This window comes from Periplaneta americana, chromosome 17, assembly GCF_040183065.1.
Source record: "Periplaneta americana isolate PAMFEO1 chromosome 17, P.americana_PAMFEO1_priV1, whole genome shotgun sequence".
Lineage (NCBI taxonomy): Eukaryota > Metazoa > Arthropoda > Insecta > Blattodea > Blattidae > Periplaneta > Periplaneta americana.
In genome coordinates, this window is record NC_091133.1 from 13,684,345 (window position 1) to 13,702,663 (window position 18,319).

The 18,319-nt window shown below is 36.1% G+C and overlaps 1 protein-coding gene across 10 annotated transcripts in view; it reads left to right on the forward strand.

The window, feature by feature from the left end:
- The window catches only part of LOC138692616 (zinc finger protein ZFP2-like), a 103,602-nt gene that overhangs the window by 20,136 nt on the left and 65,147 nt on the right, over positions 1–18,319 (forward strand). For all 10 annotated transcript variants that reach the window (XM_069815643.1, XM_069815645.1, XM_069815648.1 and 7 more), the window contains 2 exons: positions 524–661; positions 7,006–7,088. In XM_069815643.1, the coding sequence (XP_069671744.1) occupies positions 524–661; positions 7,006–7,088 (221 nt within the window). The remainder of the gene's footprint in view (positions 1–523; positions 662–7,005; positions 7,089–18,319) is intronic.

An 18,319-nucleotide genomic window follows, 5' to 3' on the forward strand; every position in this document is an offset into this window, starting at 1 on the left:
TCCTATCAAAAGTGGAAGTCTTACTGGCTATTTGTAAAATTGCCGTTGGTCATGTCTTGAGGGTCGTTAAAAACTTCGTCGTGGATGACCTACACTGAATTATTCTGAAACTGATATTGAACTAGAATAATTATGTTATCAGTGTCAGTAGCACAATTTTTTTTTTCCAGTTCAAATGTGTTTCCTAAATGTCTCTTGAGTTATTTCGATTCGTAAAAAGTATTTACAGACGAAATAGCTATCAGTATAGTGATTTTCTTACCCTTCAGTTGTCTACTTCAGACACGTAATTACAATATATTTCTCACTTCTATAAGTAAACATTTTCCATTTTGTGTATTGTATGCACCTATTATCTTGTTCTTATTTTACTATCGATTATTTTCTTTGTACTGTTTTTAGTATGTGCCTTAATTAGCTGTGAGGTCCCAGTATGAGGGTCAGAGTGCATCATGTAGCACTTGGATTCAAATCCATATAAGCTGTTATATTTTACTTATTCATTATGTTCTGTCTTCTGCAGGATGGAAATTTATTAGATCTCCATGTCACTGGAATAAAGACAGAATGCGTGGACCACAGCTATGATCTTACATCAGATATTAAAGCTGAGGAAACTGCAGTGCCTACTGATTTTCTTAGAACAAAGTGTAAAGTTGAGGTATGTTGATCCCATAGGGTTTTCTGGCTGTTCTTCTTTCAATATTGAATTTGTAATCTTTTTCTTACAGATGGTTACCGTATCAATGAACCTCTAGATGAGCATATGGGAAAGCCTTTAATATTTTCTATGTAAAATTATTTATTCCTTTATTCAGTGTACCGTAAATTTAAACTATGGCTACATGCGCGTGCACATACACGCACACACAGACACAGACAGACAGACACACACACACCCAGACACAGACACACACACACCAGAATCAGTGTTTAAGAGATACTGGTAGTCATTAAAGGCAATATCATACATGTTGTTGTGGTTTATTGAGTATAGGAGATATGGAATAATAAACAATATTGTCGTAATCGTGAGGTGTGCAGATGACATAGTACTCATAGCCACAACACCAGATCAATTGAAGAAGACACATATTACAGAGCTAAAAATCCTGAGATCAAAAGTAGGCCTAACTCCACAAAGACAAAGTTGATGACAAATAACAAAGAAGTAGACATCAAATACCTTATGTAATAATACCGGACAGCTGTATACTAGCAGCATTGACGTGAGTGCGAAATATCGCGGACTTGACATCTAGCAGAGTGGCGTGGAATTACGTCCACAAATACAAATAGCAGGTTTCGGACTGTTGTTTAAACCGTGACTTACTAATGTTGAATAATAAATGAAACACTTAAGAAATGTTGAATAATATTTAATGTAAAATTATTATCTTATATCAAAGCTGCATATTACTTCCCGTAATTAATTGTTACATATTTTTTTCTTTGGTTTAGTGAGACAAAATCAATTCTGACATTAAGAATGAATTTACAGTAATGCTTTATATACGTATTGCTGAGAACTGCGAAGATAAAATTGATAGTAATCTGATGCTTGTAATAATTAGTAAAGCCATGTGGACAACAATAAAACTTAATTTGATAAAACCTTAAAATTTCTAATACATTTTAACGTCTATTCATTTATTAAGTCTAAATAAAAAACCTAATTTGTATTTATCTATCAACACAAAGACGAAGGAAATAGGTCTACTAAAGAATGTTGTTGACTCATGTTTTACGATCCCTCAGAAATCGAAAGTACGATTTGGAGCAATTTGTAATACTGTAATTTTGTTGCAGTTATAAACATCACATCACCCTGACATTTTAACACAGCACTAATTAATAAAACTATTAACCAGCCCAGCAACAATATTCATTGCAGTTGATTACAGCTTGTTTCGCGAGTATCGCCACACCGGTCGCCTAGGTAGCAGCACCAGCATTGTTCGCGCGCAGAACTGCTAGCTGTCCGGTATTATTATAGTAAGGTATTTGTAGACATCACATTAGCAGATAACGGACCTCTGGAATACGTCCAAGAAATTGCATACTTGAGTCAAAGCACTTGTTTTGAGAACACGATGGATAAAGTAATAGCCCGATGCATCTCATCAGCAAGGTCCAAATTCTGGTCTTCAGGATTTATACTCTTGGACAAATCCTAAAATATAAATTTGAAAGGCCAAATAATGAACATGTGCATTCTACCAGCCCAATTATATGGCCCTCAAACATGGAATTTAACAAAGAAGCACAGACAAGCAAGAAGAATCTGTCAAAGAAAGTTGGAAAGAAAACGTTTGGGCAAAACATTGAAAGACAGAATGCAAAACCACGAAATAAGAAAGAGAACATGATTAAAAGCCGTTGTGACTACAGGAAGCTCCTTAAAATGGAGGTAGGCAGGACCCATCGTGAGACAACACCCCATCAGATGAACACACAGAGTGACTGTTTGGGACCCCAGGACTGGACAGAGGAACACTGGCAGAGCAGGGAACCTGCTGGACAAATGAACTCAGGAGAACCTTTGGCAGCAAGTGAATTGTGATAGCAAAAGAGAGAAGAACCTGGCACCAACTAGTGCAAACAGCTATCAGGACAACAAATTAGGCCGATCTTTCCTGGATGGGCTAATTGGGACTGCAGAAACTAGCTTCCTTTCAAACAAAAGAGGCCCTTTCCCAATAGGAATGTACATGGGCTAATTGTAATTGTAATTGTCATAGTGAAGTGACTCATTAGAGATAACATTTTATTATTTATGTCCTATCCACTTCAATAGGAATAAAATCATCGATTTTCTATTGCAATTCTCATAGCAACACTTTAACTGCCACATTTAGCACATAGTTGTAGTGCATTTGCTGTAACAGACAATTTTGTTAACAATAAATACAAGTTGAGAATGTATGAGTTGAAGTGTTAATGAATAAAGACGTCAAAGTCTTTAGTGTCACCTCATTTTCTACCAGTGTTTCACTTTTGTTTCTAAAAAATTTTTCTGTATTTAGGATTATATGAATAGAATTATTAACCGTGTCACAAAAGTAGTGTACATGACAAGCTCGCCTGGATTGGCTCGCCAAGTGAGTACACTTGAAGCATCCCTGTAGAGGGGGTTCTAACCCCATCACAGGAGGCCTGTGCCCAACATGGGACATCATGGCTAACATTCATTCATTCATTCATTCATTCATTCATTCATTCATTCATTCATTCATTCACATTCAGGATTATATGAAACAATTTACAAGGGTACAGTATACAAGTGACATTTCCTTGTAAAACTTGAAAGTCACTGATGTGCTCGTAAAATTTATAGATTCATCCCTGTTACAAGTTATTACAGATGAAAAACAGTTTCCACAAATACTATTTGACTTATTTTGTTTTATTTTCAACAAAACTGATCCCAACAAATAGTAAAGCACTTGTTCACTCAAGTCATTTCCATTTTCAGTTAAATTACAATTTATATCAATTTCCTTTTGCTCACATTCATCTTGACTATGCCTTTCTCTGTGGGGTTTACTTACATCTGTATCTAGAAACTCAACTAATTGCTCAGAATCGCAGACTGCTTAACTTTCTTATTTCATTAATGAGAAAATTTGACAGATCGATATTAATCATAATGCAGTTTTGAATTCTTTTGCATCCGGGATTGAATTTGTGGAATGAACAGTAGAAAATAAATTTTCTAACGCATCCTGTGTGCATCTACCTTGCATAAGATACTTGAAGTTCGCTTTATTAAGACAACTTTCTTGAATGTCAAGAACTGTTTTTGTTGCCAGTATTTTCAGTTTGGAATGGTTTCCAACATCCACTTTTGCCCACCTTGATATTTTGAATTATAAACATTATGTCATTGAGAAAATTAATCGTTGTGGTATATTCTCCTCGAGTTTGTGACTTAATATTAATTTTGTACAACGATAATTCATTAAACAGGACCATTTTTATGCATTACCTCAAAAAAACCAAGCTGTTGTGAAATGTTTACCATAAACTTTTTTTGTTAAATGTAAAATTTGATGGCTGCTGAAATATCTCGGTTTAGAAATGCTAGAGCATAACCTACATACATTTTATCAAAATGGCCCCGGTTTACAATTTTATCTTGAAGAAGAGGTGCCAGTTCACGTTTCCTGTCTTTAGCAATTACAAAACTGTCATTTTTCTCTGACCTTTGAGAGTAGTTAACTGCACAATAACACAGCATTCTTCAAGATAGCTATGGGATATTACACCAGAAACCTGTGTTTCTTTGCAAGTTCTGCATTGTACTGAGTTTCCTCGAGTAAATATGACCTCTGCATTGGCATTTGTCACGTCAAAGGAATGCAGTACTCTCCTCTATACACTGACTCTGACACACACGCACGCACGCACACACACACACACACACACACTCTCTCTCTCTCACACACTCTCACACTCACTCTCTCTCTCCTCCCCATCTCCCTCTCCCCTCCACTCCCTTCTCCACCTCCCCCTCTCCCTGTCACTCCCCCTCCCCACCCCATCCTCATTCCCCCTCTTCCTCTCTCCATCCCCCTCTCCCTCTCTCGCTCTTTCTCTGGTAATTCACGAACATTTCGCATTACTCTAGGCTCTGATTTCTGACTTCATCCTGATTAAAAATTTCATATAAACATGCACTATGTGATCAAAAGTATCCGGACACTCCGAAAAACGTGTTTTTATCACAGAAGGCGACACAGTAGTCAACAGACATCAGACAGCTGTCAGGTGACATTATAATGGGACAGTCTGAGGAACTCGTGGACTTTCAACGTGGTTTGGTGGTAAGAAGTCTGTGCGCGAGATTTCCACTCTCCTAAGCATCCCTAGGTCCATTGCTAGTAATGTTATACTGAAGTGGAAACATGAAGGGATGTGTACAACTCAAAAGCATGCAGGCCGACCATGCATGATTTCTAGAGACCATTAAGAGTCGTATAGCGTAGTCGTCACATAATCGTCAACCATCCACTGCCACCATGACAGGAATTCCAAACTGCAACAGGATCTTCAAGCACCATGACTGTGCGTAAACTTGGTTCTCATGGCCGAGCAGTTGCCCATATTCACATATCACACAGGCAAATGTCAAATGCCACCTCGCATGGTATACAGTAAGGAGCATCGAAACTAGACCCTAGAAGAGTGGAAAACCATTTTGTGGAGTGATGATATACAAGGTGACGACCCGATGGTAGGATTTGGAAGTGGCGAATGCCTGGTGAACGACATCTACCAGCCTTTATAATGCCGACTGTGAAATTCAGGGCTGGTGGGGTTTCAGTGTTATCATGTTTCTTCTATAGGGAGCTTGGTCCCCTAGTTGTTTTACGTGGTATTGTCACGGCACAAGTGTATGTTGACATTTTAACCACTTTCATATTCCCTACCGTCAAAGACCAGTTCAGGGATGACCATTGTGGCTTTCAACTCAACCAAGCACCTGTCCATGCTGTAGGGCTTGGGGAGTGGTTTGACGACGACGGCAACGTCGCACTAATGGACTGATCTGTGCAGAGTCCTGATTTGTATCCGATAGAACATCTCTGGGATGTTTTGGAACACCAACATCGTGCTAGACCACACTGACCCACATCAATACCTCTTCTCATTTCGGTGCTCGGGGACGAATGAGCTTCCATTCTCCAGGAAACCTTTCACTGCCTGATTGAAAGTATGCCTGCGAGAGTGAAGGCTGTCATGAAGGCTAAGGTTGGGCCAACACCGTACTGACAACGACTGTTCCCAGTGAAGGGCTGCCCAAACTTGTATTTCATTTTGAGGTGGGTTCGGGATAATTTTGATCACATAGTGTATGTCATACCTACTTTTAAACTTGGGTGCGCTATATCTCCCTAAATGTTAACCATAAACATGGAAGCTTTTAAGGTTGAAGCATTTAAATTATCTACAAAGATGGTACTGGGTGTATTATAAACTTATTGCAGAACATTCACGTTGTTATACACTTGCGGAATCTGTGTTAAAACCGGTTTTTAAAGATCCCACCTTCTGCAGCAGTTCACACAGTTACCGAGTGTGAACTGCACATGCTGCATTCCCTGTCTTCTGTTGTAGGCTAAAAATCTCCTCGGCTACTACGCAGATATATTGTGCCAAGTCTTCTCAGGTATTCACTTCCACACTATACACAATGTATTTAAACCATCCCCACAAACAATATTCTAATGGAGTAAAATCGGAAAATGTAGCTGACAAAGGCAAGAGTCCACCTATCTAACGTCCTGGGAGTCAATATATATTGCTTTACTTTCCCTGAAAAATGAGGCAGCAGGCTGTCATGATGGAAATACATTATTCCTCGCATGTGGTACGGCATTTGCTCCACTAATGGAAATCTCACAAAAATTGTAAGTACTTTACCTCATAAGATGATCCCCGAAAATGTATTGATCAGTCAAATTATTTTTCACCAAACCACACTGCACGTTGCAACTAAACGGTGCTGGAACTTGTGTACCGCATCTTATGGGGATTTTCTTTGGTCAGACATGTGAATTTTGCATTTGCGTCACTCCACGTCAAATTGCATAAAATGAAACAAAGTTTGACTTTCACATAACTGTGTTTCCTTCTCTTACTGAAATTTCAATTGGATTTAAAAATAAGCAGTTTACCACTGTGGAGTAATGTCTGACCGTGAAATGAGCGGGTCCGGATTCAAATTCTCGTTGAAACAAGTTATCTGGTTGAGGTTTTTCCCAGGGTTTTCCCTCAACCCTTTCAGAGCAAATGCTGGCTGGGTAACTTTCGGCGCTGGACCCCAACTCATTTCACTAACATTATCACCTTCATCTCATTAAGATGCTAGATAACGACAGCAGTTGATAAAGCGTCGTAAAATAACCAACTAAAAAAATGTAAGTGTATGTCATGAAAATCGATTTACTGCAAGTGAAAAATTGCGCCATCTTTCTGTTCTATTCCCGCTGTATGTTTTAGGAAGAGTTGTGTGACCTGGATACAGTAAAGGACGAGCTGAAACTGGAAGTTACAACAGAGGAGAATGAGATTCTGACCGATAGGTGAGTGTGTCTGCGAGTCTTCGTACTATCCTTTGTTTCATTGCTTCATTAATATTATCACATGCAACATTAATTTGCAATGCATTATGACATGGGGTGGTTTGGTCATAACCAAGACCTATTTTGAAAGAAGGCCAAAAACCATCTACTAATTGGAAGCACCAGGACGATTGAGAAATGGTAGATCACGGAAATTATGAAAGGAGGAAGACATTATGAAGAAAATGTGGGATAGATTTATATATAGGAGATACACGACATCGAAATGGCTGAGGATTGGGATTGTCGATGTGGCTGTTGTAATATAAAGATGGTTGGATGTACCAGTATATATGATTGTTATTCATGAGAAAAACTGAAGATATTTTGATATTGGAGAGACGTTAGTGACATTTAAATTATCACCACTACTACTAACGCTATCACTAATACTGCCACTGTTGATGCTGCTTCTTTAGCCTTCATTTGTTGTCTATGTATTACAGTGTCTTCTACTCATCCTTTCCTGCTGTTTTTTCTTTCTACTATGCCAATCATATTTGTTATTATGATGCACCGAAGTACATATGATATTTCCTTGCAGGAATTTTGCGTTATCATTTCCCTGTTCTACCCATTCTTCATCATATGATAACGCAGAATTCCTGCACTGAAATATCATATGTACTTCGGTACATCACAATAATATATGTGTAAGCAATCACTTAGTGATTCAAGACAGCGTCGCCCTCAGTAGCATAGTTGGTATAGCGCTGGGCTTCTATGCTCAAGGTTGCGGGTTCGATCCCAGCAGAGGTCGATGGCATTTAATTGTGTTTAAATGTGATAGGCTTATGTCGGTAGATTTACTGGTATGTAAAAGAACTCCTGCGGGACAAAATTCCAGCGCACCGGCAATGCTGAGATAACCTCTGCAGTTGCGAGTGTCGTTAAATAAACCATAATTTAATTTTAATTTTTCAAGACAGCGCTCATCCTGTCGGATCCTGGCCACCTAGTCACTCGTAATAAGTGCACCTCTATACATAGTACATTGGACATTGTGCCACTGTCACATATTCTGTGATACAGTGCATGAGGTTAGGCCTCCAAAGGGAAAACTAGAGGTAGAACTTAAACTGAGTTGGTTTCGATCCAGCATCGGAACTGGAATCCGGTGTGGCTTAGTGGATAAAACGTCAGCACATAGAGCTGAAAACCGTGGTTCGAGTCTCGGTGCCTGAGAGGATTTTTCTCTGTTCTATCTATTGATCACGTCACATTTCGTCTCTTACCAAATTACCAACCCATACCAGTCTTCTTTTTAATTGTTATTACAGTCTCTTTAAATATTTTATTCAGTCCATTATATACCCGTACATTCATTCTCCAAACATGATACTGTACTTATATTATAATTATAATGTCAAGAATGTTTCTGTGGCTTTCAGTGTTACCTAAATTTTATGCATTTAGTTGCTATTGTCTCAAATTACTTGAAGTCGCTTATTCCGAATTATGAAGTAATATATATTAATAACAATTTTCAATAAGTACTGGTAGTGAACGGATGCAAGGTGAGTGTGGCTCTAATGTTGCAAGTAGAGAGGCATTGTCCTCAGGAAATGCTCGAAAGAATTAGTAGATCGGAATATAGTAGATCTAAATAATGAAGAAAGAACAAATAATAATGTATCAAGTGACTACATACAGGATATTGAAAGAGTTAAGATAAACATACAGGGACACAGTGAGAAGATTGAATGGCTGAGACAAGAAATAGAACAAATGAAAAGGAAAATTAAACAGTACGAAATAGGTCAAAGAAAAAGAACATTGTTATTCTTCGGAGTAGAGGAAAAGGGACTAAATTCGCAATAGAAACCGGGGAGGCAGTACCCAGAGTATGCTACGAGATCTTCAAACTGAAGGTAAGGGCAGAAGACATCGAGGAGACTTATAGAATCAGATTAGGATGTAAAAGGCCTATTGTGATAAGATTCTCAAATGTAGTAACCAAACAAAAAATATTAAGAAACTTACACAGAGTGCGAGAAATGGGAATGAGAGTTGAAAAAGACCTCAGCTATGAGATCAAATGTAAAAGGAAGCTACTGCTGAATGCGGCAAGAGTGAATGAATGGTCACTTTGCAAAATTATATGAAGACAAATTAAAAATCACTGGGAAATTCTATGATGTAGAATTCTGTAAGACAAATGAAGATCATCCAATGTTTGGATTAAGTACGAAGAAGCGAGTACATCAATATACAAAAGAGCAGAGGAGATCTGAAGACACGAGGTCACAAGGTAGGAATGGGCAAACTGCTGGAATTACAATCGTGAGGAAGAAGAATGGTCAAGAGTAAAAGAAAATGAAGCAACCGTAGTTATCACACAAACTAGAAAGTAGGGAAATTGAAGAAAATCATTGGCATAGATTAATACCGACCAGCCCAACTAAACAGATGTTAAGCGAAGATCAGAATTTGAACTGGGACAAAATAAACGTGACAGATGATGGACAGTCTGCTCAATCAGCAATTGTGGTGAAAAGTAACTATCATAACAAGATCGTTGACCAGGTAAGTGTAGACGACAGAGAATTAGCTGAATTGCAGATTGTGCCAGAGGAAGCGAGACAGACCAGGAAATGCTGAGATCAAGAATACAGAAGAAGAAAACATATATGAAGAAATCAGATAAGAGCAGCTTAAGTACCACAAATGCAATGAAGTTTAGTGACACAAGTAAAAATTCAAGTGATTTAACTAGGTTAGCAGGAGGGAAGGTCAGTGCCAAGAGGAGAAGTGAAACTGTTTCTGTGAGAGCAAGAGCTGAAATGGTAGGAAGTGAAGTGAAGAAAAAGAATGGCGAGTTTATAACAGAAAATAGTGAAATGGATATTTCTGTTACAGAGACGGCTAAGGAGGAGATGACTAAGGACTTAGTAAATAAATTGAAATATGAATTAGAGGAGTATAATAGGAAGTTAGATAAGACGATAGAGGTAATGAAAATAGGTAAGGAGTATGGTGGATGTGGCTAGCTAGGATAGCGAAGTATAATATGTAGAAAATTAGTGAGATCTGTAAATGAAATGTGCACAAGAAACAGACATAATAACGAACATATTGGACAATGATGTAATATGTTTTAGTAACAAGTATTATTAGAAACAGTGTGTTCGATATAAGTGTACTGAAAATCAAGAACAGAGTCGTAAAAGTGTCAATTTTGAATGATGTAAATGGGGTCGAAAGTTAAATTATAAGAGCGTCTACAAAAGGTATAACTGTAACAAATGTAATTGTGGCACTGGATACAAATTGTGAGGTCCTCATTACATGGATGTAAATGTCGACATCAAATATATATCATATCATATCTTAATAAAGTTAACGAAACTACCTACTAAAAATAGTTTCATCTGTATTAACATATAATTAGAGCTGTTGATGTAATCAGTTATCGATCAATTTTGAAATCCAAGTAACCAATCAAATATGATCAAGCGAGTAACCGAACCTATTATAAATTGTCGTGTCGTAAAGAAAACATAACTGCGTTGGAAAGCCTTTTTAGCATAAAATGTGTAAATATATTATTTTGTGCGGTAGTCTTAAGCTGTGATTGACAAGTTCTGGTTATTTTCCTTCAGAAAGCTAAAGGCAGTAATCCTGTAAGTGTATCTACACACTAATCCCTCCTTAATAGTTTTTTCTATGAGAACTCAGCTTATGCAATCGTTTACATTCACAAACTATGGAAGGTTGTCCCATATATTCATTTCTTTTTTTCTTGTTGTTTTTGTGGACAACTTATTCTTTGTCAAAATAACCACCTGAAGATACTTGAAAGTTTGCAATTGAAAGAAGGTTAATGATTCTAGTAATGGAATTTCTTCAAATTGAATGCTTCTGTTTCTTTCACATGCACCTCAGTTTGTCCATTGGTTGTTTATGAAACTATCAAAGATCACCTTTCGGCAGTCCTAGGTCAGTTCAGTTTCAAAGATTGTGCATGATTGCTGGTTATTCAGAGATCAGTGGTCAGTTTTCTATATTTGTGAACTTTACTTTCAAATGTAACTTACGAGCCATTACGTGGAAAACTTTGTAATAGTTTCGGATTTAAATTAAACGATTGTGGAAAGGAGACTGACAGAAAAACATGTGTTGTAAGGAATACGGAAAATTGTGCAAGCACAAGTAGTCTCCAATACAATCTTAAACATGTTCTTCCTGAGTTGGATCTAGGTCTACTAGCTTTGCTACTTCCAGTTCATCTTCTCTAGGGGACCTAATAATGATGTGTGTATCTTCCCTTGAAGAATTTATATAATGATTAAAGTTGTGAAGTATTGGTAACGTAGTGAAGAGGTTTGGCTGGAAACTTTTGTCTTTTTTTCTACATACTTTTTGTATATATCATCCAGTAGAGGCCGGATGTTTGGCGAAATGCCTTTTTTCACTGGGTGGAAGTTAATCATTATTTGCATAGATGGGTCATTCCATATCAAATCAACAAGGCGCTCAACCCGACCGACTCAGATTTCTTTCAAAATTTGAGGGTTTGTTTACCTGCCACGCTAACTAAAACTGCCGAGTTTCATATGTCCTGTGCTTTTCGTTTTCTGTCAGTGGCGTTTCAAACATGAAGAAAAATCATATTTTTGTAAGCACGCCGCTTCAATTAAAATTATATATCTGAACAACGTCTCCAGATAAATTTACAAAAATTGGGTGTTACATTCTTAATATGTGATAGTTTTTATTGCTTATCTTGTTTTCTGCATGTATTCAATTATACTAAAAAACATGGTGAAACAATTTTCATATATTCATATTTAAAAATGCGGGAGTTCTATTTTAAGGAAAAAAATATATAGTACGCCTCAATTAGTGATATAATGAACTGATAAGTTTCAACTTGGAATCATCATAGGTTACAAAGATAAAAATTATTATGTCACTGCAAGCGTAAGCTAACCGTATAAGTCGCGATAATTATGTCCCACACATTCGTTGTATTTAATTATATTTGATCATATTCTTGAATGTCACTATGTAATTTAACATGTAGTACATAATTCGATTTTTTTTTTAATTATTACCTCAAATAAATTGTCACATGGATTTTGTTAAACCTCAAGTTCTGTAAGAAATGCTTATCTTTCATTGCTGAGATGAAATAGCCTGATCATCTTTCCAGACAGGATGCTGCGTTGATTCAGCTGCATTTTAAAACTGCTTAGCAAGTATAATACCCATCCTAAACAGCAGGATTGTATGAAACTTGTGTTGCAGGCACTGCGGTGAATTTTGCAAATAGAAGAGCAAGCATTTTTTCCTCTTCACTGTAGCATTTTTCAGTCACATAAACGGTATTATTGTTTGGGAGATGATCCCTTGTCCAGTCGTACAATTCCCTAGGTGTAGTTATTTGTTTATCGGATGGTCTCCGCAAACTAGCACAAGCCGCAAACCTTGTAAGTGTCCCACCTACAACGTTGCATGCTCTTTTGCCATGCGATATGCAAAAATAATGCAATTCTGTTGGAAATCCAAAATCTTCTTCATGTAATGTGAGGTTCAGGAAATTTTTTCCTATTTTTATACTGAGCAGAGAATCCATTGGAGAAATACATAATTTTTGTGGTGAATTACACATGTTTGTTTTAATGACTCCATTAGATATTTTTGAAACAGATGGACAGCTGTAGTGTCATATTTCGGGCAGTGTGAAATTATTACCAGATTTTTAATAGAGTCCGTATAGGATGACGATTCGCTATAATATATTACGAAAGTAAGAATGGTTGTCTGCACATTAGTCCTGTGATATGACTGAATTTCATCTTCGATTACGAAATAGTTTTCAGCGAAGTTGCATAACACAAGAAGCTGGCATGGCTGTAGAAATGATTTCATATCACGTAGAAACTTACTTTGTTCAGATGATATAAATGAGTGAGTCAGTAAATCATCACGTTTCTCCAAGAGACAGTCGAAAAATTTGTCTGTGGGTTTCATTATGGTCTCAAGTGTTGATCGGTCAGTCGTCATCCACAGCTTGTAGGTCACTGATTCACTGAAGTTTTATTCGAAACATTTCTCTAAACCCTCTCTTATTTTGAATGGTTCAGGACATTCTGTACATTTCCTGAACAAGAAATGTATATGAGGAGGATTGCACACCATAGTAGCCAAGAAATGTTGATAAGTTGGAAGGTATAAAGAAAAATTTTCTAGAAATCCACGTAGACCTGAAACTTTAATAAATTGCTTCCGGCAAAAGTTTTACATTCTGATAAGGACACAAACACAGACAGTATAGTTCCACTAACTCCAGCTAGAATACAATTTCTTTGTCTAAGAGCTGAAAATTTGGAGAATATTACCTTCATTTCAGGGTTAGAATTTTTAAACACTGCATATAATTCATTCCTGCTCATGTGATTTACTCCCTGATTCTTTAATCATAACAAATATTTCTTACCAGGTACCGGTATCATTCTGCTTATCTCGTCAGAACAACAGAATTCTTTAACTTTACCGGCAACAGCCGCGAGCAAGGGTTTTCCAGGTTTCGGATTTGGTGAACACAAAATTCCCTTTCCCTTTGCCAGGACTTCTGCTTTCCGAATTATATATTCGAAAGCTGAAAGAAACTGTTTTTCATATTATTTACGCTCCAGCTTTTAGGTAGTAGTGTTAAAATGGTGATTTTCTCACTTTTACCTGAATTTTGAAAATTTTCCTGCAACTGAGACAAAATTTCAGAATCAGAAAGGTCCTGGTTCCTCGGCGTCTTTAATATCGAAGACTAAATATCTTTTACAATATTTTCAAATTTCTGTCTCTTATATTTCTCTTATTGTAGACTTTTTTGTTTAATAAGGAACACACCTTGGTCAAAAAGACTTGTATTACATTTCCTGCAGAATCAATGTATTCTTCATTACTAGAGCCATTCTGAGGATTCTGCGTAATAGCATCATATTATATATATATTTTTTCTTTGCGACACATAGGGCACACCTTTTTTCCTGTTTTAAATCAGCAAATACATTAAGTATCCACGATATAACACTTTTTAAATTGTTCCTCTAGTTATAATGCCCTGATTTCTCGACGGGATTGCAGCAAACATAGGCCTATAACTTAAAACGCGACTCCATTACATTGCACAAAACTATCACATACTACAAAAACTAACGACACTGCACTTGAAACAGATCGCACGTTTTGTAGAAATTGAAGACTGTATAAACTGCTACTCATGACGGCCTGACAGATCGACGACGCAGATAATCAGACAAGTACGAACTCACGCGCATGCAGTGTTGGTGTAAGATGGGTTTAAGTGCTACAAACCAATACATTGATATATTTTTTTTACTGATATTCCTGAAACGTTTCCAAAATGAAACTTACACCAAAGGGAGAATACTCTTTCCTCTATAACATACATTTTTCGCGAAATAATTTATGACCCTCCATTTATAAATATTCAATGTTAAAATGTGTTTCACGTGACCATTCAATAAAGAATTCATTACTTTGATGCAAACCTATTTTTATTGAAACATATGATCCCTTAGCTTTAAAATAAGCCCAAGTTTAAGATTCTACCTCAATTAGAAGAGAAGTTATGAATTATTTTTGTTGACGTAGTATGCGACATTTTTACATTTTTTCTCATATTGACAGAATTGCTGTATGGATATCGTGCATTATTGAGGGCTAAAATTTTACATAATTAATTAACTTAAGGTTCTTTACCATCCCACCAAATTTAATGAAAATCTGAGGTGGTCGGGTTGAAAAGTCCACTTTTTTGTGTTGATTTGACATGGAATGGCCCAGATATAAATGTGATTTGGAGTAAATCAGAGTTTTTATTTTTTATTTTAGTAGGTTATTTTACAACGCTTTATCAACATCTTAGGTTATTTAGCATTGGAATGAGATGAAGATGATAATGCTGGTGGAATGAGTCCGGGGTCCAGTATCGGAAGTTACCCAGCATTTGCTCGTATTGGGTTGAGGGAAAATCCCGGAAAAAACCTCAACCAGGTAACTTGCCCTGACCGGGAATCGAACCCGAGCCACCTGGTTTCGCGGCCAGACACGCTAGCTGTTACTCTATAGATATGAACGTAAATCAAAGTGATAGAGGCAATTTTTATTTTGCCATTTTAAGTTGTTTCTTACTAATAAATGCCTTTTTGTTTGCCATTTTAAACCAATATATATTTTTTTTTATTTGGAATTTTCTAATTAATTGTAATGTAATGTGTATGAAATTGAAATATTGAAGAAATGGCTAACTTTACTAACAATAGTAAATAAAAGTAATTTATTCGGTGCTTAATCTGCTCATAATCGTGCTTTAATATTATTGGTGTAATATGAATAATGAACGACAATCCACAGTTACAAATATAGTATTGTCATGTCTTCACGATACCAACAATCAGCTTTATAATTTTAAATATTAAGTTCGTTCTCATAGAAGTGGTCACGTAGCATTTCCAATTGTTTGCTTTTGTATTTTCAAATCTGACTGTTACAATTTTGTGCTACACGTGTTTATTATTGTAAGCAAAAGAAATTTGAGTGAGGAACAGTCAGTTATTGTCGGGTGACAGAAGCTATAATGCCTAAATTCAGTAAACCATTGAAAAGTAAACTTCATGCTTACGTTAGTGAATTTGCTGCCCATGTGTTTTCAACCAATGGAACAGTTTTGTTATGTAAGTTTTGTGAAAAGACAGTTAATCACGAAAAAAAAAAAAAAGAAGTATTTTATAAGTCAATGTGTGTCACCTGCAAAGTAAATATGTGAGTTACGTTGATATAATTTAAATTTATTGCTAAAATATATTATGCCTTTTTAAAATTTATAGTGCCTTTTTCAAAGATTATTGTGCCATTTTTTTTTTAAGTTTTATTGCATTTTTTGCCTGCCTATTTTAACTGTTATAAATTCCTAAACATCCGGGCTCTAGTCATCAGTGTCAATTGATTCTTACTATAATTAATAATATCCAACAATCTCATTAAGAAAGATTATTGGCAAGAAAAATAGACACAATACCTTATATCCCAGTATCCTCTCAGCAATTCGATTGATGAGCTACCAGTTCAAGTTTTTAAAGGATTTACTATATCTGAAGATGAGGATAGAAATTCGGAGACAAGTGATGAGACTGAAGGAATAGCACAGGACGAATATTCTTCTAGTATTGAAGTGTCTGTAAGTACTCAGAAGTTTAACAGTCTGAGCTGAATGACCTTGTGCGTGATTTGAGTCTCTCCAAACATGCAACTCAAACATTAGCCTCTAGATTGCAAGAAAAAGGATTACTGAGCCCAACACAAAAGTTTCATACTTCCGAAAACAGGAGGAGGCTTTTCTTTCATATTTTACAGAAGAGAATTTATTGTCATAATGTCTCAGGTCTTCTATAGGAATTACAGGTTACATTATACAGTGCAAATAATTCGCGTTTATTTGTAGACAATTACAAGTGCAGTTTGAAGTGTGTTCTATTACATAATGGCATAGTAACAGTGTGTAATATAGCAATCAGTTTAGGACTGTATGTGTTTACGTTTGTACCACTGAAGAAATTTAGACTATATTGCAGTTTAATGTTTATTAATCAACTAATTTTAAGAGAGTTTATGACTGTATGTGTTTCAGTTTGTATTACTGAAGGAATTTAGAGCATGTTGCAATTTCATTTTTATTGCCCAGCTAATTTTAAGATAGTTCAATCAAATATATTTCCACATACGCTATGAGATAAATGAGAAAAAATGAAAACTGAAATTTTGACATATGTCGATTGCAGAAAAAGCAGAGCTTTCAGAAAAGAACTAACCTCAGGTCTGAAATCAGCACCCACAAATTAGTTAATAACAGCTGTTGATAGAAATGCAACAAAAAATTTGTTGGCCAATGTAATCTTTCTTTTACCAATCTTCTATGCGTCACCAAATTTCCCACAAGGCGCAACATTGCCTTCATCTTTTTAATATATTGCCCTTTGAATAATACTCTATATGTGCAATGTTGTGTATCGTATCATATCACATATTCCTTCATACCAGCTTATGGTGTGGATGTAGATACAATTATCAGTTTCACTAATCAGTACATATCTTAGTCTTGTTCTTGTACAGCTGTGCTCCTCATACTTGTATTATGAAGGAAGAGATGCGTAAACACTCTCCTTATCAAGTTTGGAGTAGGAAAATATGACTGCTAAAAACTGAAGTGCTGTTCTTTCTTTTTTTTTTTTTTTTTCTCAACAGACACAAGTATAGAAACTATCTAAATGTTGTAATATGTCTGAAATAATTTCATTCTAATGACAAAAGAGGCCACTTTGCTTCGTTGCTTTTTCTGTTCTTGAGTGGTTTTGAATGACTACATATTTTACAAAATTTGTTTTAGTTCAAAATTATGTAGCAACTAAACAATTTATATCCAGGTACAATTATTATTATTATTATTATTATTATTATTATTATTATTATTATTAAACCAGTTTCTCTAATTATTGAATAATGACAAAATAGATTTCTTTCACATTTTCCTTTTTGTGGTCCATCTAAATTTTTCCTGGTTCACCAATTAATGTTGCCATTGAAGATCCTTTTTCAGTTTCCTTTCTGTACAATTACAAAACTGCTTTAACTCTTTGCTGACAGTGGCCATTAAACTTGGCGCTAGTGCAGTGATGGTGGAAATTTAAATGCAGCAGTTTATTAAAATGGCCTTAACTCACTTGAAAAAAGTTACAAAGTTCTGAAAATTTCAAGTAATACTTACTAAGCTTCGTCAAACAGTATTATGAAGTCCACATTACCTTAAAAATTTTCCTTGGTGTGATACACCTCAAAACATTCTTCGACTCAGGGTCCAAAATCTCAAATATGGCAGGAAACACAATGTGTTTTTTTCTTTCCATGTTTAGAACACACAACGCACCTTCTTTACGGTCTCGTCTTACTCCCCCTATGTGGAATTCTTCTGGAAAAGTGCCTCTCTTTCAATAGAATTGTGGCGTCATCTAATCTTTGGCGCATTTTCTGTTCCAAAACTCCGAACTGAAGGTGCTAGCAGAATTATGAATAATAAGAGATCAATTTGCTGTTCATTAGTTTGTTTTTAAATTATCATGGAATTGACCACTGTGGCATTTAGAAGTTCTCTGAAGAGCTTCGTATATCAC